Source organism: Patella vulgata, chromosome 2 (genome assembly GCF_932274485.2).
Source record: "Patella vulgata chromosome 2, xgPatVulg1.2, whole genome shotgun sequence".
NCBI lineage: Eukaryota > Metazoa > Mollusca > Gastropoda > Patellidae > Patella > Patella vulgata.
In genome coordinates, this window is record NC_065880.2 from 46,337,742 (window position 1) to 46,363,056 (window position 25,315).

General features: G+C 35.4%; 2 protein-coding genes across 6 annotated transcripts; one reads left to right on the forward strand and one right to left on the reverse strand.

Annotated features, from left to right (window-relative positions):
* The first annotated feature begins 89 nt into the window (after nucleotides 1-89).
* Nucleotides 90-7,525, forward strand: LOC126810703 (uncharacterized). Of its 3 annotated transcripts, none has more exons than XM_050535901.1 (4): nucleotides 90-245; nucleotides 751-989; nucleotides 2,095-3,601; nucleotides 3,861-7,525. In XM_050535901.1, the coding sequence occupies exons 2-4, from the start codon at nucleotides 774-776 to the stop codon at nucleotides 6,638-6,640; spliced, it is 4,503 nt and encodes a 1,500-aa protein (XP_050391858.1). In that variant the 5' UTR covers nucleotides 90-245; nucleotides 751-773; the 3' UTR covers nucleotides 6,641-7,525. The 3 variants fall into 3 exon arrangements, with proteins under 3 accessions (XP_050391858.1, XP_050391860.1, XP_050391859.1); XM_050535903.1 differs by lacking the exon at nucleotides 90-245 and adding an exon at nucleotides 345-457; XM_050535902.1 differs by lacking the exon at nucleotides 90-245 and adding an exon at nucleotides 356-489.
* A 4,196-nt stretch (nucleotides 7,526-11,721) lies between these two features.
* LOC126811060 (uncharacterized) lies at nucleotides 11,722-24,955 on the reverse strand. Of its 3 annotated transcripts, XM_050536526.2 has the most exons (23): nucleotides 24,440-24,951; nucleotides 23,617-23,699; nucleotides 23,035-23,132; nucleotides 22,573-22,647; nucleotides 21,996-22,062; nucleotides 21,655-21,821; nucleotides 21,348-21,485; nucleotides 20,687-21,134; nucleotides 20,374-20,397; nucleotides 19,572-19,720; nucleotides 19,338-19,451; nucleotides 18,918-19,031; nucleotides 18,321-18,497; nucleotides 17,765-17,930; nucleotides 17,502-17,555; nucleotides 16,995-17,065; nucleotides 16,438-16,592; nucleotides 15,998-16,191; nucleotides 15,607-15,693; nucleotides 15,340-15,425; nucleotides 14,807-14,906; nucleotides 14,481-14,552; nucleotides 11,722-12,885 (listed from the first exon to the last, which is right to left on the reverse strand). In XM_050536526.2, the coding sequence occupies exons 1-23, from the start codon at nucleotides 24,690-24,692 to the stop codon at nucleotides 12,667-12,669; spliced, it is 3,111 nt and encodes a 1,036-aa protein (XP_050392483.1). In that variant the 5' UTR covers nucleotides 24,693-24,951; the 3' UTR covers nucleotides 11,722-12,666. The 3 variants fall into 3 exon arrangements, with proteins under 3 accessions (XP_050392483.1, XP_050392486.1, XP_050392484.1); XM_050536529.2 differs by lacking the exon at nucleotides 14,481-14,552 and having other exon boundaries at nucleotides 24,440-24,955; XM_050536527.2 differs by lacking the exon at nucleotides 20,374-20,397 and having other exon boundaries at nucleotides 24,440-24,948.
* Nucleotides 24,956-25,315: the final 360 nt, after the last annotated feature.

Below are 25,315 nucleotides of genomic sequence, written 5' to 3' on the forward strand. Positions count from 1 at the left end.
AGTATAGAGGGTCGTTTTCAACTGCATGTACTTTCATTTTCTTTATACGTCTGGACTCCCGGGTCTACAGAGACGCACGCCATCGAAACATCCGGAAACTAAAACTAGCTTCAGCAAATCGCAAGTTGCTGGTTATTGTCCTATTTTATTTGATTACAAATGATGCCATTGCTTATATTTTGGACCACGGGCAGTAATTAATATAGCTGATAGAATCGACAAATAAGAGAAGAAAGAATGTTGAGGTATGCATAACTGTTTTGCTAAAATCCTTTTGCATGAATTACTAGTTTAGGTTGTCTGACGTCATAAATCGTAAGTGCCCGTGAATATCCGGTAACCAGATCGAGGTTAATGGCTTCAAGTCAAGTTTCAGTTTAGCATCGAGACCATTTTTGTTGAAAATTATAAACCTTGATATATGTTATCGACTAGAACTGATTTATTTACATAGAAGGTGAGAACTGGTTGGAGAATCTATAGGACACGGTGATTACAATTTTACTTGCTTTGAAAATAGTTTCTGTTCATTTGACAACCGGGGCTTGATTCAACTTGCGATTGCAGCGCGGTCGACGTCATACATTATTTATTTGACTTTCATTTTAATTTTCATGGACGCTTTAGGATAGATCTGCCTCATCACAAACTGATTATTTTCTATGCTTTATCGATACGTTGTAAAAAAATATATGTAATTGGCACTCGTTTTTTGTTTTTTTTTAAGTATATAAAATGTTACTATTGCAGATTCCCATGATCCCAATCAAACAATGGAAAAGAAAAAAACAAAATCGAAAAAATTGTCTAAAACGGATGCGGCCCTGGGAGAAATGGAGAGTGGTACAATTGACCCCGAAACTTTCAGTTTCAGTATGCCAACTTCGGGTCAGAGGTCAACACCAACAGTAGCTGCCAACAGCAAGTTATTGGCTTTAAGTTTGTATGTCTTGAACACAACAGATGATTTTAAAGAATTGTCGTACAGGGTAAATTTTGTAACATATCAATTGAAAATTATCGATCAGATTAAATAATACTGTACCTTTTATTATTTAAGATAAAAAAATAAAATGATAAAGAGAAAACCCCTTAGAATGCATTAAGAAGAAATAATAAATGAAAAATCACCAATAAAAACATGACATGATAAATCATACCAACTCTCCATAGTTGAATTTTTAACCCTGAAAATTTTGTGCATATGTGTGCTTTTTATTTTTAGTTTGTATTTACTTAAAGATGCATTATTTAAGACCCAAATCTGCATATTGCAGGTATTTTGTGTTTGGCTTCAGATTAGAACTCCGGTCATTTAATAATTTAATGTTAAAATGGATAATCAAGAGTTTGTATGGTAGTGCCTCGTTCACAATTCAGACTATCTTGTCAAAACTTCAAACACTCATAACTTTGCACAATAAAGTTATTTGAAAAGCCAGCTCTTTATCTAAATCTTACGTAATGCATCCTTGATTACAAAATCTCAGTATTATCTGAATATGAGGAAGTAAGACCATAAATAACCGCACAATAAATATATTAAGACAAGAACCTTACAATAAGTATATTAAAGGTCACCGGAAAAGGTTCATAATTTTTTTAAATAATGCAAGTAATTATGTCAACATATCCTTTCCATAAGTATAACACGAACCCGAATGTCAATATTACCTGCAACAGGTAGATTTCAACTTTATTAATTTCCTCCATTCTCTGTGGGCAGTCGTAACTTTCCGTAAATAAACAATCTGTGACTTCATTTTAGTCCTTCTACTCATATTCTAGTCTATATTTCTATGTGCCGAAGGACTAAAATGACGTCACGGATTGCTTATTGACGGAAAGTTACGACTACCCACGGAAAGCGGCGGAAATTACTAACGTTGAAATTTACCTTTTGCAGGCAATATTGACATTCGGGTTCGGGTTATACTTATGGAAAGGATATGTTGACATAATTACTTGCATTATTTTAAAAAAAATTGATGCTTTTCCGGTGACCTTTAAGACAAGAACCCTACAATGAAACTATTACGGGTACCTGTCATATTGTCAATTTGATAACTGTGGTGTATGTTTAATATTTTTCAGATTACCAAAAACACAGTTCAGGAAGAAAGCCTGGTTATAACTCATGGTGGAAACCTTGGTTTATTAGGTGAAAATCTGGACCCAGTAACAGTTACTTTGACAGAAAAGGGAATTGCTACAATTAATGTTTTATTTAGACCCTCAGAAAAATACAGCTTGTTAGATAAAACTCTTTTTGATGCTGGTCAATTTATTAGTATTTTGAGGAAACTTACAACGAAGGGTCAGTATTTGTTTTGTCCTGGTCTAGGTGATGTCCAGCCAGCTTGTTTTATCAAAAAATTAGCTTACCATGCACATCCATTTTCAAGATATCAGTCAACAGATTGTTCGGTATGGTACAAAAATACGGATACTTCCATCAATGAGCTACTTGTTACATGCAAGGCCTGTAAAGATCTTTCTAAATTTATTCAGAATCTTCCACAGAAAAAAGGACAAGAAAGTCCTGAAAAGGATACTGAAGAAGAGGAGATCCCTGAGGTCACACCAAAAAAGAGAGGCAGAAAGAAGAGCAAAGAGTCTGTAGCTAAAACCAAAGATGAACTTAATAGTAATACAAACAACTCCTGTACAGAAGCTAATCTGTCAGTGGATAAAATGACAGAAGATGTTAAATCAAATTTCGAATCTCCAAAGAAATCTCTAAAATCTGACGTATCTCAATCTCCCAGATCTTCAAGACGTATCTCTGCAAGAGGCAGCAGCTTTTGTAAAATATGTATGTGTTTTCATAATGAAAAAGACATTAAAACATATCCTTGTCAGATGACAACACAAGTTGCATTATCTGAAATGACAAACCTCGATATTGATAATGGAAACCTTTCCCCCTCTAAGAAAGAAAAGTCATCAAAAGGTAGAAGAAAGGTAAAAACACCAGTTAAAAGAATATCGACAGAAGAGAAGCCCATCTCAGATGAGGAGGAAGTGGTACAAGACAGTGAAGAAACTCCACTTATGCTTGAAGTGACTGAAATTAAAACAGAAATGGAAATAGGAGCAGAAGAAGAATTAGAATTTGTTTTGAAAGCTGATGTGGATGAAGCAGAATCACAAGTGGTCAAAATAGAAGGTATTGAAGAAGAACCAGAAGTTTCAACTCCAAAATCAGCCACAAAAAGAAAACGACAGAGAAGAGGAAGAGGTTGTAAGCGGAGGTCCAATCAAGAATTTGGCGAAGGAAGTGATCAGATGGATGATGTAGATGCAGGAGCCTCTGCTCTCTTAGCACTTACGCGAGGTAGGAAACGTGATGCTGCTGCAGCAGCTGCTGCTGCTGCAAATGAAACTCCCTCAAAGAAACCAGGTCGACCTCGTGTTCTTGGTAATCAACATAGTGCTCCTAGTGGAATTGAAGCTCTGTTAACAGCAGCAATGACGGCTGATAAAGATGATAAAAAGGGCAACAAGAAAATGGACAATCATCTACCCACACCAAGATCTAAAAGAGATGAACTTAATACACCCTTCAAAGTACTGATGGCCCAGATAGAATCTGATAAAGGTATGTTTTTTTTTCTGCTGTTTTTATGTTCATGTTTGACGGCTTGTCTCAAAGAATTTGTAGCCTCACACAAAAGCTGATCCGTGTAAGTCTGGATAAAGCAATGGATAAACATACGTTATCAATTGAAAAACCTAACTACTGGTACTTAGGTTTTCCAATGCTCTCATTTCACAGAGTTGCATATCGTAAAAAATAACTTTTTTTTTTGAATATCTTTATGAGGGATTTAATGAGGTCTATAACTTGTATTTTTCAGCTAAAGGTGTTGATGGTAGTAAGCCATGGAAATGTCCAGAATGTGGAGATTTTTACAGTAGTAAAGGTAATCTCAGACGCCATCTTAGAATTCACGATTTAGATAGACCTCACTTTTGTCCTGTCTGTAACAAAACATTTGTACAAAAAATAACACTAAAAGTTCATATGAGATTACATTCCGGTGATAAACCCCATGTTTGTAGTGTTTGCAACAGAGCTTTTGCGCAGAAAAGTAACATGGAGACCCATTTGCGTCGACATCTTGGTCAGCGTCCTTACAAATGTCATTTATGTAATAAAGGATTTAGTGACAAAGGAAGTTTAGGAGAGCACATCAAAACTCATACTGGAGAACAACCATATGTTTGTCCGATCTGCAAGAAAGCTTTCAGCCAAAGAGCTAATATGCGAACCCACATGCGTCGTCATAAAGATGACCGACCATATGTTTGTAGTGAATGTAATAAAATGTTTAAGAACAAGGATGGTTTCTGGAAACATATAACAGCAGTTCATAAAGCCAGCACACCAAAAGCAGAAATCCCTAACTTGCAGGACCTTGAGATGTTCAGGAAAGGATTAGGTGACAAGGAGCAGGACAGCTCATCGGATAGAGATGGAGAAGATGCAGAGGAAACTGATACAGATGACGGTGAGGGCTCAACTGAAAAAAAGCAGAAAAGATCAATCCCCGAAACAGATGAAGAGATGAAATCAGGGGTTGTGAAAGTTCTTCCAAATGGAGAAAGTGGTGTCAAGGTATTGCTTGAGCAGGCCAGTAAAGAGGATGCAAAGAAAGTCGTGACACAATATGTTCATTCTACAGAACCTGTAACTGTTGATAATGCTAAAAGCAGCACTCCGAGCAACACGATAACAAGAACTTTATTAGATGCTGATCTAACATTACACAAGAAGGCATTGCCTAAACTTTCGCCAAAGCCGGTATCAACAGCCTCCCAAAGGTACTTTCCCGTTATTGTAAATACACTCAACTCTAAAGTAGGCTTACAATCAACAAGTGTTACACCGTCCTCGGCAGCTGAAGCTAAACCTAAACCCGTAGCTAAGACCATAAATTTTAGTACTCCAATAAAAGTTGATCCCGCAATCAATATAGTAGCTACAATGGCGAGTCCTATGCAAGTTATAAGCAAACCTAGCACCAGCAGTCAAGTTGGGCAAGGGCCAGTACAAGCTATAAATATGAAACCTATCACCTTAACTAGCACCCCACCAGTAACTTCTGGCTATATCTCTGTTAATCTTGTTGGAAGCGATGGTAAACCCATGGGCGTTCAGTATGTAAATCCTAAAGATCTTGGTTTGACAATCAGTGTTCAGAAAACCAGTGTTACCAAGTTTCAGGTATCTTCAATTTTAGCAGATAACAAATCAATAGTTACTTCTACAATAGTTACAGATCCTTTCACGGGCAAGGCAGTTACCTTCACCCCCAAAACTACGGCAGAAGCACATGCCCCAAAAGCTTGCACTACAACTGCAACTCTTAAACGGGTTCCTATAGGAAAAAAATCGCCTGTACCTGTAGGCCAGGAAAGTCTTACTTCTTTTGTTCAATCCCTACCAATACAGCGAACCATTCCCATTACAAAAACAAACCAGTCTGTTAACGTATCCAACATAGCACCAAAAACAGTTTATGTTGCAGCAACTACTTCTCCATCTCCTGGTACCAAAACTGTCTTAATTGATATGGCCCCAAAGTTATCACCGGGACCAATTGTTTCTAAACCGGTGATTATCTCAGGCCCTTCAACGGTAGAAGGATCGAAGACCATCAACAGTCCTTTTAAACAAAACCCTAAAGGAGTGAAGACCCATCTCAAATCCTTGGTTAATGCAACAATCCTAAAGTCTGTCGCAGAAAAGTGCAAAGCATCAGCACTTTCTAACCAACAATCCATAGTAACAACCATACTAAAATCTCCGCCTTTATCCAATCTGATAACAGTGAAAGAAGAAGAATTATCCCCACAAGTTGTACCGCCTAATGTAACATCAGTAGTCGAGTCTCAAGTAGCATCCCCAAATGCTGATTCACAAGTAATAGTAACATTATCCAATGTTGATTCTCAAAAAGCCTCCGATAATGTTGCACCCAGCGGTACCGCAGTTGTAACATTGTCTAATGTTGATTCACAAGTGACACCCAAAGGTGATAGGGTAGTAATTTTATCTAATATAGATTCTCAAGCAGCTTCGAACGGTGATTCAATAGTGACTTTATCTAATGTTGATTCACAAACCGTGTCAAATGCTGCTCCAATAGTGACAGTATCAAATGATGGTACTCAAAATGAAACACCATCTTGCATTGATACCGAAGCTAAAACACATGCGAGTGAAATAGATGATGTTACAGCAAATATGGACGAACACGACGTTGATAAATCCAGTGTAAACGTCATTATTGGTGAACAAGATGTTGATACCTCTGATGGACAACCGGTCCCAGATGGGCAAAAAGTCGAAAATTCCGCTATCAATGAACATCAAATAACAGCTTCAACCATCGATGAAAAAGTCGTTATCGATGGTCAAGAAGTTTCAACTTCAATCATTAACGAGCATGAAGTTGACACCACTATTATCCATGGACACGTTGTTCCGAATACAGTTATTGATGAACAAAACATTGACACCTCTGTTATCCATGGACTTGAAGGTTCGACCACAATCGTTGATGGAGAAGGAGTTACAGAATATGTCATTGAAGAAGCGGCTTCAGACATAACAGCTGAAGAAATGACTTAATTGGGTGTTAATCATTTAATGGGTGATTTAACCAGGCCATTTTGTGTTCATTCGTAATATTATGATCTGTTTCAATAAATGAACATGTGTGTTTCAGATGTCGAACTAAGACTGGCAAAATGAAATGACACAACACACAATTTGGACAAACTTATACATTAATGCTCATATTTTTCGCGAATGACTTCTAAGGACGGAAAGGAATTTGAATTGACTGAGATTGGGAAATGCATGAAATGTATATATCTCGGTTTTGTATATGTCTACTTAATTTGTTTATGTATCCATGATAATTGTAAAAAGAAGAGTTCACTTGTTTTGTTATTGCGGTTTGTTATAATAATTGTAAATATAAACATCCTTGAAGTTCCATACTAATGAACTTTAAATGAATAGAATTTGTTGTATTAAAGTTGTGTATAATTTGTTATATTGGGAAAATTACACACCATATGAGGGCATTTAAATGTTTTATTCTTTTACAGCTATCCTGTAGTGCTATATGGTCATTTATTGTTTATATCATGATAATCATCATTATGTACAAACTAGCTTTGCGTCATTGTTATATGGTAGCAAATATAATTAGCACTCATTTTTTTTATCATTCAGTTTGAAGTCTGAGATTTATTTGTAAATTATTATCTATAACAGACTGAAAGATATAATATTGCAGACACGGCAATGTGGATAAAATTGCATGTGGTTTTAGATTTTTAAGAATTTAATCGAGCATACAAATAATTCAGAATTATTTCTGTTAAATTAAAAAATACAATTTTCTATTTCATACTTTTAATATCGAGTGTTGTAATCTGATATTTAGTATTATGTAAAAGATGTACCCAGCCTTTAAGACTGGCAAATAAAACATGTTAAACTATAGTTATGTTTTAGCTTTTCGGATGATTCGTTTAGTAGTAAGAAATCCAAAGTCGCACTTTGATTATTTGCAGAACCGAGGCCACACGTCACAGGAATCGTTCAGCTTGTAATAGGGGTGGATCTACGGAATTTCCGAGCCAAAATTAATTTACACCTAGTTATTGTCCCCCGCCTTTCGAAGAAAGCAGGGGACTATTAAAATGGGTTCGTCCGTCTGTCTGTCCGTCTGTCCGTCCGTCCGTCCGTCTGTCTGTCCGTCACACTTTTTGGGACACAATAACTCTCTTCCTAATTGAGCTAGAATGTTCAAACTTGGTGTATGTGTTTATTACGTCAATGCCTTGATGGAGTTCGAAGATGAGCATTTTCCGCTTAGGGTGAGCAGAGATAAGCAATTTGATTGGTTGATGCTTTGGGACACGATAACTCTCTTCCTAATTGGGCTAGAATGTTCAAACTTGGTGTATGTGTTGATTAGGTCAATGCCTTGATGGAGTTCGAAGATGAGCATTTTCCGCTTAGGGTAAGCAGAGATAAGCAATTTGATTGGTTGATGCTTTGGGACACGATAACTTTTAATTGAGCTAGAATGTTCAAACTTGGTGTATGTGTTTATTAGGTCAATGCCTTGATGGAGTTCGAAGATGAGCATTTTCCGCTTAGGGTAAGCAGAGATAAGCAATTTGATTGGTTGATACTTTGGGGCACGATAACTCTCTTCCTAATTGAGCTAGAATGTTCAAACTTGGTGTATGTGTTGATTAGGTCAATGCCTTGATGCTTTGGGACACGATAACTCTCTTCCTAATTGGGCTAGAATGTTCAAACTTGGTGTATGTGTTGATTAGGTCAATGCCTTGATGGAGTTCGAAGATGAGCATTTTCCGCTTAGGGTAAGCAGAGATAAGCAATTTGATTGGTTGATGCTTTGGGACACGATAACTTTTAATTGAGCTAGAATGTTCAAACTTGGTGTATGTGTTTATTAGGTCAATGCCTTGATGGAGTTCGAAGATGAGCATTTTCCGCTTAGGGTAAGCAGAGATAAGCAATTTGATTGGTTGATACTTTGGGGCACGATAACTCTCTTCCTAATTGAGCTAGAATGTTCAAACTTGGTGTATGTGTTGATTAGGTCAATGCCTTGATGGAGTTCGAAGATGAGCATTTTCCGCTTAGGGTAAGCAGAGATAAGCAATTTGATTGGTTGATGCTTTGGGACACGATAACTTTAGTTCTAATTAAGTGAGATTGATGAAACTTGGTGTATAGTTTCATTACAGTAATACCTTGACTAAGTTTGATAATGAGCATTTTCTGCTCAGGGTAAGCAGCAATTTGATTGGTTGATACTTTGGGGCACGATAACTCTCTTCCTAATTGAGCTAGAATGTTCAAACTTGGTGTATGTGTTGATTAGGTCAATGCCTTGATGGAGTTCGAAGATGAGCATTTTCCGCTTAGGGTAAGCAGAGATAAGCAATTTGATTGGTTGATGCTTTGGGACACGATAACTTTAGTTCTAATTAAGTGAGATTGATGAAACTTGGTGTATAGTTTCATTACAGTAATACCTTGACTAAGTTTGATAATGAGCATTTTCTGCTCAGGGTAAGCAGCAATTTGATTGGTTGATACTTTGGGGCACGATAACTCTCTTCCTAATTGAGCTAGAATGTTCAAACTTGGTGTATGTGTTGATTAGGTCAGTGCCTTGATGGAGTTCGAAGATGAGCATTTTCCGCTTAGGGGGTAAGCAGAAATAAGCAATTTGATTGGTTGATGCTTTGGGACACGATAACTTTAGTTCTAATTAAGTGAGATTGATGAAACTTGGTGTATAGTTTCATTACAGTAATACCTTGACTAAGTTTGATAATGAGCATTTTCTGCTCAGGGTAAGCAGAGCGATACGCAATTTGATTGGTCGAGACTTTGGAAAACAATAACTCTCCTACTTTGATTGTTAGACTATAAGTAAAGATATACTGTTTGATTGTTCAATACTTTGTAAAAGATAATTTGTGATAAATTTATATGTGTCCTCTAATTATTTTCCTATTTCGGCGGGGGACATCAGCCTCACTGTTGGCTTGTTACTACTGTTATTGAAAGTGTCACAGACAGGGCTTTAGCCCAAACAGTCAACTCTTGCCAAACAGGTCTCTGTATCTATCCTGATAGTAAGCGGCTACACGACATGGGTCGGTTTTTCGACAACTTTTACGCTCTGCTAAAGAACAATACGCGCTAACTATTGAAATAGAAATATACGGAGACACGGTGAAAACGCACCATCGCTAAAATGTGATTTTTGGTATGATTGGGGACACAACGACGATGGGTCGAAATTTATCCACGAAAGGTCGTCTGGTATGCTGATCGACAGAGTATAGTCGGTGACGAATACTCTCAATGCTACGTGGACCCCTCAATTAGTACGGGAAGCTGGCAGCGTGAGATTCTGTATATATATTGCCAGATAATGTAGCGATCTCTAGTCAACCGTGTGTGCTAGAAAATTGAATATACCAGTCCCGAAATGATTTGTTTTGAATTGGAGTTGAGCTAAAGTGTCGTAGACTTATCAGTAATTTGCTCGATGGATAAACATCCTCAGTTTCATTCACCCATGTACGTCTAACAATTCGGCATCCGTAAGTCTGCACTTCTTGGGAAGACAATTCTGCTTGGTAAAATGTCCCACTTGCTGGTGGGTATTGGAAGCCAGAAAAGAAATGAAATGGGGTTTAACGTCCTACTTTTCTGCACCGACTGGGATAATGGAGACGGGCGTACGCCATATAGAGTGCTAGGGGGGAAATTTTGCCCGAACGTCGGCATTCGGCCTATTCTTATATCAAGGGTTCTTTTTCGTGCACGCCATTGTGTACACGGACATCAGTTTTTCGTCCCATCCGAACGACTATGCCAGGTCCTCAGTCCTGCACCACTGGCAAGGGGGAACCGCATTGGACGTCAGAAGATACCTTATGTCATCTTAATCCTGTTGAACCACATTGTCCTCTTCCCTACCAGTAAACTGCTAATGTAGCTTGTCCTTTTATTAATGCTTTGTAACTATAGTTTGTAAATAGTTAACACGGTGTCAAACGTCTAATGTGCCCCCGAAAGGTTTAAAATGCCCAAATATACTTTTGCACACGGTTGCGTTTGACCAGGATCCGACTAATGTTACTATCACGACTTAATTCATCAATGAATGCTGATTAACGAGAATCACAGCCTGGGCTAATGAAGACGGGCATACGCCATACAGTGTGCTATGAGGGAAATTTTGCCCGGACAGCGGCACTACGGCCTACTCTTATATCGAATTCCAACTGCCAAGGGATCTTTTACGTGCACGCCAATGTGTACACGGGACCTCAGTTTTTCGTCCCATCCGAACGACAAGACAGCTTTCCTTGTCAGACCCTCCGTCCTGCATCACTGACAAGGGAGAACCACGCCGGAAAATCTGGATGAACTTTCTCGGCCAATGCAGGGATCGAACACCCGATCTCCAGGCTAGCGAGCCAGCGTCTTACCCACTTAGCCAGTTGATCCCCGCCTGCACAAGCACAAGATTAATAAAACAGTGGAAATCTAGAAGAAAGCCAACAATCACATTGACAGGGGCGTGCTGGCAGGGAGTTTAGGAGGACGGTGTCTTCCCAGGCCCCCATTAAACAATAAGTCCACCCGTATAAGCGGGCCCCCCTGAGAGCTCTAATTTTCACGCGGAATCCCCTCAAAAAATTGAGAGTGCCAGCACGCCCCTGCATTGGTAAATCTCGTCTTTCGATTTAGAAAGAAAAAAACGAATCGCAATCGAAGTATAAGATAGATTCAATTTTTACTTGTCTAAGCAACAAAGAGAGAGATAGAGAAATAGGGTTTAACGTCCACTCGACACAAACTAGGTCATTTCGGGATTAACATGGTTCAATTTTATTTCAATAATTCGCTTGCTCGTAGGGGTCTTGAGCAGTGGGAGGTCTCGGAGAAAACCAACGAGGTTGGACAGGCAACACCACTGCTTGTCACGTATACGGGGAATCAAAACCACCACAGTTGACTCAATGGCAGACATTATGATAAAACGCGCACGCGCTAACCATTCGGCCATCCACCCCTGCAAGTAACAAAGAAAGGGACGGAATAGTTGGTATATCAATAAGACTAAAACCATCTTGTTTATAATAGAATTTAGTGTAATTCATAACAGTGAATTCATAACAGAATTTCAAATAAGTCTACATAGATTTAAACAAAATTAGATCAATATATATTTATAACAACTGTAGAACTAGCTGCACCTTGATGATAAATATTATTTTACAAATAGAATAAAATTTGAAATATACAACTTAGAAAAAGTTTCAAATTCCTTAGTGAACAATAGTATAATATTATCTAATTATTTACATGGAAATATCACAGGATTGCATGAGTAAAGGCATTTACTGCATTAACATTATACCCCTTCGAAATGAAATAACTATACCATAAAATATTCTGTTTAAGTATTTGATAATAGTACATGAATAACATTTAAACAAAATTAAACATAAACTAACAACGACAAACACATTATACAGGTCACAATTTTATGGAATACAATTACTGCCCACATTCTTAAATGTACACGGTCTGTTAGAAATATCATTTATACATTATCAAATTAATAAAAAAAAAAAAAACTTATGACAATAGGAAAATTAAAATCTATTAGCACTCGAGGAATAATGGCGCGGTGTAGTCTTACTTATGTGCAAATTAAAAAGTCAATGAAGCGATTCACCAACATGCTTATAAATCTTATAGTCTGTATATCAGATAAAAATATAAAAGTTCTGTATATTTATTTCTCATTGAATGTCTTTGTATACATATTGAATCGTTAAATATACAAAATACGTTAGTAATTAAAAACTTCGATATGATGATAATGATTATAAAACATACCTTCGAGCATTCCGAAAAACTAGTTTATAGGAAATAAATCGTCATCACTAAGTTAAGTGGATTTTTTAATTTGCACACATAATGAGAATAAACCAGTGGCGCACATAATATTAATACAAATTGATTGTGTAGATGAAAATATAATATGAAGATATAATATGTCATTTTTCTTACTTAACACTTAACAGAGTTTTAAGAAATTCTCTGTAGGCGATTTTACCGGTTAATTCTCTGTCGAACTGCGAAAACAAATGATACAAATCTTCGTCTGATCCGTCAATATTACAGAGTTTTAAACATTTCTTAAAATCGCCCACTTCTAAATAACCATCATTGTTAGAATCCATTTTTCTAAAGGCTCGTCTCAAATTCTGCCATTCTCTTAAAAGCTGAAACACAGAAAATATCGTAATGTTGAATGTAAGCATTTTTAGTCGAGAAAAGTAACACGAAGTTGATTTATTATTGAAGAAACCAGCATTTCCTTTCCTTCCCAGTTATACAATTATGATTATATACCCCATTGCATATTATGTTATATGAGTAGAGGTGGCTCAGTGACTAAGGCGCTGACTTACTAACCAGAAGATTCGGGGTTCGATTCTCAATGGTATCAAAGGTATTTCCTCCTTGTCAATGGTGTTGGGCGAATGTGTCGGCTGTGTAAGATGGACCACAGCCGAATCCCATTGATACAAAGACATAGCTCTGAAAACCACGTGGTGTCAGGAAATCAGATAAACCTTAAATGAGTGTGATCTATTAGACTATTTTAATATTACAAGATCGGCCTAATTGTGTACCTCACAAACTCAAATAAGATCTCAATTACACAGACTTATTTAATAGGAAATCTGATATCCAACAGTCGCCCAAAATTCAGCCGTTAAGATTATCTCTTGCAAGTATCCCACCTAAACGGAAAACAATTATCTGCCATAACAAGATTACGAAGTGGTATATTCCCGATTGTTGTAGAACTTGGGAAATGTCAAAATCCCAAGGCAGCGATTGAAAAAGGGGACCAACATATAAGCAGGGCAAAATACAGATAATTTCATCAAGATTAGGCGAATAATCCATATAAAAGTCAAGATGATATTGTGCTACATTAAGAAGTGCTATAACCAACCAACCAACCCAGTTAAAGTCCGGACCAAATGTTAAACTGTAATCTAATTTTAAAAGCATCTACGTATACTTTTATCTATATAAAATGGTCAGAAATAATCTGGGAAGATGCTCCTGGCGATGTTATAAAATATAACCCCATCTAGCCATTCCTTCCGATTTAGTCAGATGGTCTCTTATGGACATTCTCTCATGGAGTCAGACGGGTCAAAAGGTTTTGTCAGCAAAATCTAGGAAATAAAATGTTACTGGTTTCCTGGACCCGATTAGCTCTAGGATGATGTATATTTTAATCATGCTACTGTTAAAGATGCATTTCCTAAGAGGTAAATCCGCCTATTGCAAATTTACTTTTTGGACTTTAATTTAAATTAATTCTTATTAATTAGACATTATTCAGATGACAAAAACTATTTATCAACTCCCTTAGACTATCGGAGGGTCGCCATTTTTAATGGATTGACACACGATCACAATTTAATAATTTGATTTAAAAATTGGAAAATCGAGACTATATTGTGAAAACTTCAAAGCCTGATAATTCGCCCAGAAACTAGTAATTTGACGGAAATATTCAATATATTCATTTTTCATTATCTATTTTTGAACTATTGTAGCAAGAACGGCCAGCTCTGTATCTAAATCTTGTGAAAATGCATATTTAATCTGGTAAATAAATGTCAGATATCTAAAAAATAAAATTACACTTCGTATACAAACTGCCATGTAAGATGATGATTAAACATGATGGTATTTAAATCTATATTCGTTATTAATTCTATATACGGCTCTAATTGTAAACTTTTCTAAAGGTGATACTACTTTGTTCTACACTACTTATTTAAGTGCAAACCTTTGTTCTCATAGTATAAACAGCAGTTGGAATAGCAAAACTACCCTTTGTTTCAGTAACATCACAGGATTGCTGGAAATAGTTCGGAACATGTAAAATATCAAACAGAATATCTGACCCAAAGCATTCCCGTATCATTAAATCGATTTATGTAAATAAACCCAAACCCCACTCTTTCGAAGATGCAGGAATAACATATTCAGAAAGTCACACCCCCTCTTGTGCATAATTAATATTATTGTGCATTATAATCTGTAAAAGTGATGCTTGTGCAATTCTATATAGACTGAGCCTAAATAATATGTAGAATAAACGAATATACATACCTTTCCTACGAAATTAGGAGACATTTCATTTACTTCCTCAAACATATCGAAATTACCACCCTGTGGGCCAAAAGCTTCTAAAAAGGCAATGTAGTGAAACCTGAAGTGTAGGAAAACGATTGGCAACTGTTATTAATATTCCATGTCATATTGATACAGGGGGTGGTCGATAAATGGGGTTTAACGTCCACTCAAACTAGGTAGTTTCACGACTAACATACTTATGGTACATTCTTATTTCTATAATTCATGAGCGGGTAGGGGTTTTAGCAGTGGGAAGAAGCCGAAGGACCCGGCGAAAACCCAAACGATGGTAATCCTTGGCATGTACAAGTCTGGGATTCAAACCACACCACTTGACTCAATGACAGACCTTGTGATCTAAAGTCTACTTATTAGACCACCCCCTTTCCTTTCACACACACAGAAACATTCCATATTCATGAGTAAAAGTTCTATGAGCAAATTCAATGAAGATAAGCTGATACAATTCACTTGAACGTTTTTACGTCACACAAGATAATCCAAATTACCTTCCATTTCCTTCGAGGTCAAATTGGTCGATTATTTCACCCATATCTGTATTATTTAAACCAAACTGGAGTTGTGTCATGAGGCCCTGTAAATATATCAGATGTTTTATGTACGAAACACAAGGCATGGCACCTATTTTGGAAGAAACATCATCTACAAAATTATCCATTCCGTACTTCATTTTTTAAAGTAATATTCAAAATAATTAAATCATAAAAGTCTCGATAAAAGGATATTCTATTAATGGAAAATGAACTTCTTCTTACCCTCATTTCCATATAGCCTATGTTAGAGAAACCCTGTCTGTCTAGATTTATAAAAGACTGATGAAGACGATCCCAATTCTTGGCAACCTTATATAAAACAAAAATATTTGCAATATATTTTTTTATCCATGAGAGTTTGTTTTCAATAATTTACTTCAAAATTAACTCATTTGCGGCAAAACGAATATGGCTGTTTTAACCTTGACTTTCGTTTTATGTTACGTTTATAGAACTTCCAAAACGGTACAGATAATATTTCGAGAAAATCAGAGTAATATTTCTATAACTAGTTCTAGATTGTTCATTTAAATGTGCCCAAAGATTTATGATTATAATGTCAAGTTATTAATTTGTAAGTTGCAAGTAATATTGTAACATAAGAAAGACTTACAAAGGGCTGTAACTTTTTCATTATCTCTTTCCGTCTCAATAATTTGGAGGTGTCGGTTTTCAAATTCAGAGGAGCAGAGGCTTTGGCACTACGTGGTCGTCCGGTATTTGGCGCTGAATGTGGTCGCAGTCTGAAGCCCTCTTTTCTTTCTCTTTGTATCTGTCTGGCTCGTTCTACCATCGATTGAGTGTTCTCTACAAAACAAGCATAAATATGGACATTTCAATAGATATTACCAATATATTTATCAGCCTTCTTCTACTATAAGTGTTTAACGTCCGCTTCCATCGAGGGTTATATCGCAGACAATCTTATCAGCCAATAACCTATAGACAAGCTTCTGTTTTACCCCAAAATATTTTATTTATTTCGGTGAATGGTGATTTTGAAAAATTAAAACAAAACATATACGTAAAATAAACCCTATGAAAATTTCTTACCATCGAATGATGGAGCTTTACCCCAAACGGATCGAACTCTATTGGCTGGACTAAACTGTTTTATTAAGGCACTGTATGCTAACATTCCATCTCTAGCCAGACTTAACGTGGACCATAATCTGTCCAATTCTTTCTGATTTAACGTTAAGCCAGTTCTTTAAAATAACAAAATGGTTTGAATAAATTTGATACATTTTACAGCATACAGTGGGGTAATATTAGTGATAAAAATGATATATAAATTAGGGAAGTACTCGGACCAGGAAGTACATGTTTTCATTTGTTGAAGAAGATCTTGTTTTATCATTTAAAGTAGCAGTCCCAGATTTGTATGTAGGCGTGACGTTCTGTTTTCACAAATGGACTAAGTATATATACCTAATTATAATCAATGTCCATAATAAAGTATTGAAAGTTAAAATTGTAATAAACAACATACATAACTATATCGAAGGCTAAACACAATAATTGGGACTGCTCGGAAATGATTATAACCGAGTTATGTGACTGTTTATCATAAAACACTAAAAAACACTTCAGCATCATTTATTACTTACAATCTTAGTAACGCACCAAATTGCCATTTTGTCATTCGCCCTGTCATTTTCCTATCCATGTCTTTGAAGTGCTATAAAGTAAAAAAAAAATCCTTTATATTGTACATTATCCACTCGATGCACACGAGTGCGATTTGAAATGAGGCGCCTTGTAGAACGAGGATAAATTAAATGTCAGTGCACAAGTGAAGCGTCAAACCGTTTTCGGTGTAAACTGGACTGACCAGACGCGAGTGACTGCCATTCTTTTTGAGCTTCTGGCGTATTTCGTCGAACAAAACTGATAAAAGTTTTACAAAACGAATGTAAATCAGTTTATCTGCATTCATATTACATTATGTATGTGTTTGACCCATTCTCGTCCATTTTAGGTTCTAACAAATAGAGATTTAGCTCCTTTAATATATCAAGTATATTATTTTCTTTTATAAATAGAGCTGATTATGTGTGAAACCTATAGTTAATTTCAGCGTTTTCTTAATTAATATACATCTATATTATACTTACTTTATCAAATGTGTGAAATCTACTTCTAAAAATATCTTCTATCTGTCTGTTTGTCTGTAATAAACATCACAACTTTTATATGTTTCTATTATATAAGGTATGATAATTGTTTATAAAAATAAGCTATAAATTCAGGCATTTCAAACTGTATTATGCATTTCACTAATGATGTTTGAGATATTTTGGCATTAAATTTAGCCTTGTGTACAATGCATTAACGTCTTAAAACTTAACGCTTTGCGATTTTAATTAATAAAAGTTACCTCAAGAACAAGTCTGGTTCTTTCATCAGTTTCCTCCTTGTCTTTTACAGACATCATATACGATGCCATATGACGTAGTTTTTCCATTGTAGGGTCATCAATCTTATGTATTGTATGTTTGGGTAGAATAGTTTCACCATGTAATTGTTGATTCCATGTTCCTGGTCTACATAAAAAACATGCAAAAAATGCATGATTTAATAATGAACATATACAGATAGCTTGAAAGCAGCGGTGATTTATTCAAACTGCTATTTTCTCTGTAATTGTATATGTTATACAATGCTCTTGTCCAAGAAGTTGTAAAATTAGAGACTGTTTATATAAGATGGAGAAATAAAAGACCATGGACAAACAGAACGATCTTTAGATTTTATTGTTTGTAGACCTCAAGCCTTAAAGGATAAACTGAGTACCATTCAATGGTTGATATATTGAATAATGAAACAAAATAACAATAACTCGCTCATATTTAATAACAAATGTCTCAATGTTTTGGGTTAGAATACGCCCTGTTATCCTATTATCAACCCAAACATTCTAAACTCTAACTTACTGTATGTCAAATTTGGCAAGGAAACCAGGATAAGAGATAGCACCATTCTCTTGAGCACCGACATCTTTCTGTAAGACCTTCCACTGTTTATCAGTTAAAGTACCACCCAACTGATTCTCTATAACATTTCTAAATGTCTCTTCACTAACTTTACCTTCATTATTAACATCGGCTTCTCTGTAATACAATATAATTTCCGTTAGAAGATCGCATCCCGACTGAGGGGTCCTTACTGTAAAAATGTCTAAGCCTTCAGCTTGGATTCTGATACAATTGTCCAGTAAAGGACTGTTCCAGTATTTATAACAAATAAATAGATTTTTCTCGGAGCACACTTCTGACTCCTCCATTGTTTTGTCTTCAGTAATAGAGAAAAAGGTTATCATTCCGATGTTTCGTCCTACCGTTTTGATATTATAGAATAATGTATACATATAAAACGAGTGAGCCTGGACGAAGGAGGTAAGGATATAATACGCTTAGAGATATCCGAGTATAATCATAACCGTTTCCATTCCAAAGACGTCGTTTCGTCTGATTTAAAGAGAACAATCTTCTATCTATAAATACTATTAATTTACAATGAAACAAACTTACTTGAAATCAGATACTAATTTGATGAAATCACCATGTAAATGTTCTACCACTGCTGATTCCAGATGTTCTGATTTTGTTGTATTTTTTACCTCCGATTTTGTTTCTTGTCGAATTCTTGAAAATGCATAAAAAAGGTTCAAAATGATCAGGTATAATTAACGCTCAAATCAGAATGAATACTAAAGACATTAATGATAGTTGACAAATAGAATTTATTTGATTCCAGCTAGCTGTGTTAGCGAGAAATTTGAGTGTTTAGCGTACATGAAATATGATGAACAATATTTAATTTATAGATGCTCAATTCATGGACAAAATGTAATTTGTCTTGAGAGCATCTTAATTTGAATAAGCAGGCCTCTGAAATATTGTTCTTTATTGGTTTCTTGACGACATGTCTAAAATTATACTTATACTTACATCTTGTTATTGTTTCCACTGGTACCATTCAATATTCCTGTTTTCTCACGATTCTGATATTTTACTAAGAAGTCTTTATAATTGATCTGACCTTGAATAGTGCGAATCCCACAACTGAAATATTTGTAAAGAAAATCTATTTTTCATCGAATACTTATTAGGATACAATGAGTTTATGCATATATTCCCACTAGTTTAGAAATATAAGAAAAGTACATAATGCAGTCTTCTTACCTTCTTAAAAACTCTTCTAATTCTAAAGCAGCAATAGTTATACCAAACTCTTTCATGACTCTTCGAAAATCTACTTTAGAAATATATCCATCATCTAAATAGTCAAACAGTTGAAATGCTTCGAGCATAAAAGTATATGGACCTTCATACTGAAACAGAACAAAATAAATACATATAACTAAAAAATACCCACAAAACCAAATCCAAATATCTATGGAAAAAACTAGATATTTCGTAATATACAGTAATAATAGATACAGCAATATCTACATGTACATGTAAGTTTAGTAGTGTTAATGTAATTACTTCAGTCATTCTGTTGTACATAAAACCTTTGATTTATTTAACATAAATTAAGTTCTATTCATAAAGAATTATCTGTAAAAGTTCATCAATATAGGTATTTTTAATTTCGAGCGATCATTCTATATAAAATTTGTTTTGTTATACTTTTGATTAGATCACTTAATGAAGAGGGTTGCAGTTGCACACGCTATCTTTGTAACAGACCGTCGTACATAGGTAGTACAGCTACATGAAGAAAATTGTGCAGTGACAATCTAAGTTTTATCCATCAAGGTGCAGAAAGACTGAGTGTGTTTGTCCTGGTTAGAGTTATACGTTTGCTATGATAATAGATCATAAAATAATCTAAAAATGTGATCCATGCAAACAGTTTCGAGCAAGTAAATATGAATAAGACAAATGACATGATCATTATACATCGAAGAATATACCAAATAAGATATTAGAGAGGGTGGATATTAGATATAAATTGTGGTTAAAAGCAGCTACTATTTACCTTGTCAGATGATAATCTGTTAGTCTGAATAAAGCAACATAAATACCCGGATTACATAAAATAAACAGCAGCGAAAATTAGACATCATTCTTCCCGTGATACGTAAATCATATTAGTCAACTACAACTAACGCTATATGTCTTTTATCCATAATGACTGATAACTTCAAGAAGCTAAAATTAGTTTACTGAGTCTATTGAATATATTAAACTTAAACGAAAAAATACTGATTAACTCTTTTAGGAAGCCATATAAGTCAAGCCACACAATTCTCCCAAGCTTCTATTTTAAATAAGAAATAAACCCGATTTACCTTTGAGTGTAGACTATCAAGAACATTTTCAAATTTGGTAGCCGTTTGCTGGGTAGTTTTCTGTTTACGTGAAACCGTAACACTAGATTTTTCAGATGTTGGTGGCACCGGTGGTTTACTAACAACATTAGTCCGTCGACTGGCTTTCCTATCTTTCGAGTCATTGGTTCGCTGATGCTTCACTTTCGTTTCTTGTTTTTCATCGACGTTTTCATCCTCGACGTCATAGTTGTAACTGGTTCGTAAAGTGTCATGGCGGACACCATCTTTTTCCTCCGAGCTCCAACATGTGACGATTTCTGATTTGTGACTTTGATGTGAGGAGTTTTTATGGCTGTTGGATGTTGTGATGGCAGTAGAGGTGATTTTAGGTTGTCCCAGTGATGTTAAACCTATTTGTTTGTATAATTGTTTTGTGTAGACAGCTCCACAATTATCTCTGTCAAATCTAGAATAATAACAATTAATTCGTGACAACTCAAGGAACAAAGGGGAAAAGGGCCAAGCAGTTACATAATTAAATAACTCTATTCTAAATTATTATTTATTCATTTTTATTACAAAAGTCTACTTGTACATTATTCATTATTTATAACAACTTAGATAAATAAAATGCTTGCAAGTAGAACACGCAAAAGAAGAATTACAAAAAGGAACGTACCTCGACCAAAATTTATCATATTCTGAATTGGTGAAATAAATCCCGAGTTGTGCCATAGCTTCTCTTAGTTGTGGTGCAAGAACCATTCCATTAGGTTCAAAACATGCGGTGGGTAGAAGGTCACGGATATTAGATTCCCTGTTAACAGAAATAACACATTTATTTTGGTATTGTTTCAAAGATAAATACGACAATTTTCTTTACTTATTGCCCTGCTTTATTTCAATAGCTGCTTAAAATTAGTCTTATTTAAAAAAAAGAATGTATTAGTGAGCTATATGTTGTTAGATGTGGATGTTTGTCTTACCCCGTGTTCAGTTTATCCCTTAAAAATGCAGCGGCATAAGGAGCTGAATGATGTGGATCACATTGCATATTCTCTAAATCACGCAGATTCTCTTCAGGGTACATGGCGCGCCGGAATTCTTGTGTTTCCATTTTCTTGGTTGGAATCACCCATTGTCTTCTTACAGTCTTTGAAAACAAGAATAGCGAATAGTTAATATATATAATGTATATTTATATGTGTTACAGAGAAAATTATAAAATAAAGAAACTTATATTTAAGATAGTCCCACAGACCCTCCCCCCCCCAAAGAAAAAAAGGAATAGAATCGTGTTATTGGAATGGATATATTTGATACCGACCTCATTGTCTTGGAAACATTTCACAAAATCCACAAAAGAGATGAGATTGTTGTCATCTAAGTCCAATCTGAAAAATATAATAGAATAATATAATCGAAGCTTAGGAAAATAAAGACGCTTCCAATTTTAACAGTTTCTAGTACTTGGCAGCCGTGGCATGGCACTGCCTTTTGAATTTACTGCTGTTACCTTTGATGTGTTGATCTCAGCAGACTCTTGATTCTACAGTACTTTAACTGATATCATTTATTATGCAGTGTGTCTACAGTTTATCTGTGCGCATGCTACTTTATTGTTAACAGTGTTCTTAGTTGTAACCTTAATTCTCTTTTGGTACGGAAGTTGCTATTTGTAGTTTGTACCAATGCTATGGCCCTTAACTTTGTCGATAGAATCTAGGTTTTCTTTCTGATACGTCATTGTTCTTTTAGCTTCCCTGGGAAATGTGTCTTAGTGGCTACTGAGGTAAATTAATGTTGTTAACACAGATGTATATTTGTTTCTCGAAAGTTTATTCTTAAAGTATATTTATATTTTAAGTATTGTTGTTGTTATTGTTAAAGCTAAATGTACATACCTCCGTAGAAACCTATCAAATTGTTCTTTAGTAATATATCCACACAAATGATACAAAATTCGCAGTAAGGCTTCCCTGAAAGATAATCAATCAATTAGTCGATCAACGCTGAACTTGTATAGCGGAAATAAAACTACAACGAACCATTGATACCATAATTTGGATGCCATCATATTTAATTGAAAACAAAAATCTATCGACATTATCATCTGCAAACTATTATAAATTTATCCTCAGGTTTACTAATAGTATTATCAGAAATGTATATAAACCTACAATTGTCAACAATTAATAATTTTGTAATGAATTGCCCCTTTTAAAATATAACTGTAAATATCATTTTCTAGTTGATTCAAATTTGTAACTTTTGGTGTTTGAGCTATAATATACTGCAATAAACTTATTCTGATTAAAAAATCAAATAAAATAATAAATAAAACACTAGAATAATATTCTACTTACTTTGTAACATTTCCCTTTCCCATAGGATCATTGGCTTTAAACATGTGACGTAAACCATAAAACCCTGTTGTAAGTTTATCTCGAACTTTATCCAACAGCTACAAAAATAAATGTCCAAATATTACAAAAACTAAAGTCACTGGTTCTAAACTGTGATTTACGGAGAGTTTGATAGACACAACGAACGTCATCCTTGTAAATGAAAAAAAAAAGGGGTTTAACGTCCTACTTTTCTACTCTGACTGGGCTAATGATCACGGGAATACGGAATACAGTGTGCTATGAGGGAAATTTTACCCGGACAGCTGCGCTTTCGTCTAGTCTTATTTCGAATTCCAACTGTCAAGATTTATTTAGCGTGCACGCCTATGTCCCATCCCAACGACTATACGTTGAATATTGCCATGCCCTCCGTCCTACGCCACTGACAAGGTGGAACCACGCCGGAAAATCCAGATGTACTTTCTCGGCCAACACCGGGATCGAACCCGGGTGTCCCTGGTGGCCCAGTGAGTAAGACAATGTGTATTTGATATAGGCCTACATATGCAAATAAAAAACAAGTAGGCTAATCATACTTACTTCATCTTCGGACTTTCCTTTAAAATTAGGACTTTCTTTTTGTCTCACAGCTGGTCGACCTACATATTGCTGTTGTTGATAATCTGCAGACAAACAAAATATTTCAATTTTTATTTGGATGTTAAATATAAGTTCTGGTAAATCAGACCATATAAAGTAGATATTTACACCAAGAATTGTTAGATTTCTCTAAATACATGGGAATAGATATAAGAAAGGGTACACAGTTTCGTATTCGACATCTATCACTACTCAAAAGTAATTAGAAACGTAGTTTGAGCTTGTATTTCAGAAGTAATTTAGGTTTCCCGCCATTTTTTTCACAGAACCAGACAGGTATGTCTAATTACACAATTGACAGGATGAAGCGATATGAAGGATGATCAGTGTTCTATTTACATAATTGGAGATGTCATAATTGTTTTTCTTTTAATTGTTGTCACTGTGGCTATAATATACTATATTCACCTTGGTAGCTCTATAAATATTATAATATAGATTTATTGATCTATATTAAAGATAGTAACAACATTCAATAACAACAGTGTTATTGCAATAATAAAATATTGTTAAGGCTTAGATTAGGATAAAATTATGTGGCGTTATTTTAAAGATCATCTCAATGATTAAATTGAAATCTTAATTCCATAGCACTGAAAAATGACTGTCACCATTAGCCGGTAGACCTTCCGGTGAATAAAACATGTACTGATACGAATTCGTCCGTAGTTTACATATTACTACAGGTGAAATACAGATACTAATAAATACCACTTGTATAATAACAATCTACTCTCACTATCATCTACACTATCACACTTACCTAATGGCCAGTGGAGTAGACGAGGAGAATATCCACCATTGAAACAGAATTTGTTGTCCTTGGACACGCTATCCACTCGTCCATTATCGACAAAAGATATGGTCTTTTCTCGTCTTAACACCGGTGTGGACACCCCTCTCACGGATAGATCCCCACAAGATCCCATCTGTGACATTGGGTGGGCTATCACAGGTGTATTCCCCCGATATACTCCAGGTGACCAAGGCCGGGTCCTCAATGTCCGTGTCGCCATTTTGTGTACAGGTATCCTATAGGTAACTGGTGTGTGTGTATCACTAATATTGTATATTCAAAAGATAAATGAATGGAAATATCTTTACACAAGCTATTACCGTTGCTCGGCAATTTGTACACAAACAGTTAACGGGTTTTACACCGTGCCCTATACATCGTTATCGGTTATACATCATTACGGCTATGTCGACAGAATATCGATCTTACTTCTATATTTAGTTGATTAGTAGCAAGAAATTATAATATTGGAAAAACGAGAAAACTGGAAGATTTCATTAGAAACGACGACCGTGACCGTCGCCATATGTAAACATGAGCATAGTTACGAACGTTATTCAGGTTGTTTGGAGGAGTAAACGTTATGTACAATAATAAGTGTATATCGTATTATTTGCTATAGGTTAAATACATTAATATTATAGATCATTTGTATACTGAATAAATGTATTGTTGGTCTTAAGATACTGAATTAGATTCGAGTCATGAACTCGTTGTAAAGTCATGTAGACGATTATTTGTATGTTCATAGATAATAATACTCTGCCATTGTATAATTATCAATAAAACGTTTGTGTGTGTTTGTATTTTGCTGTGTTATCTAATAATACATTTATAGAAAAC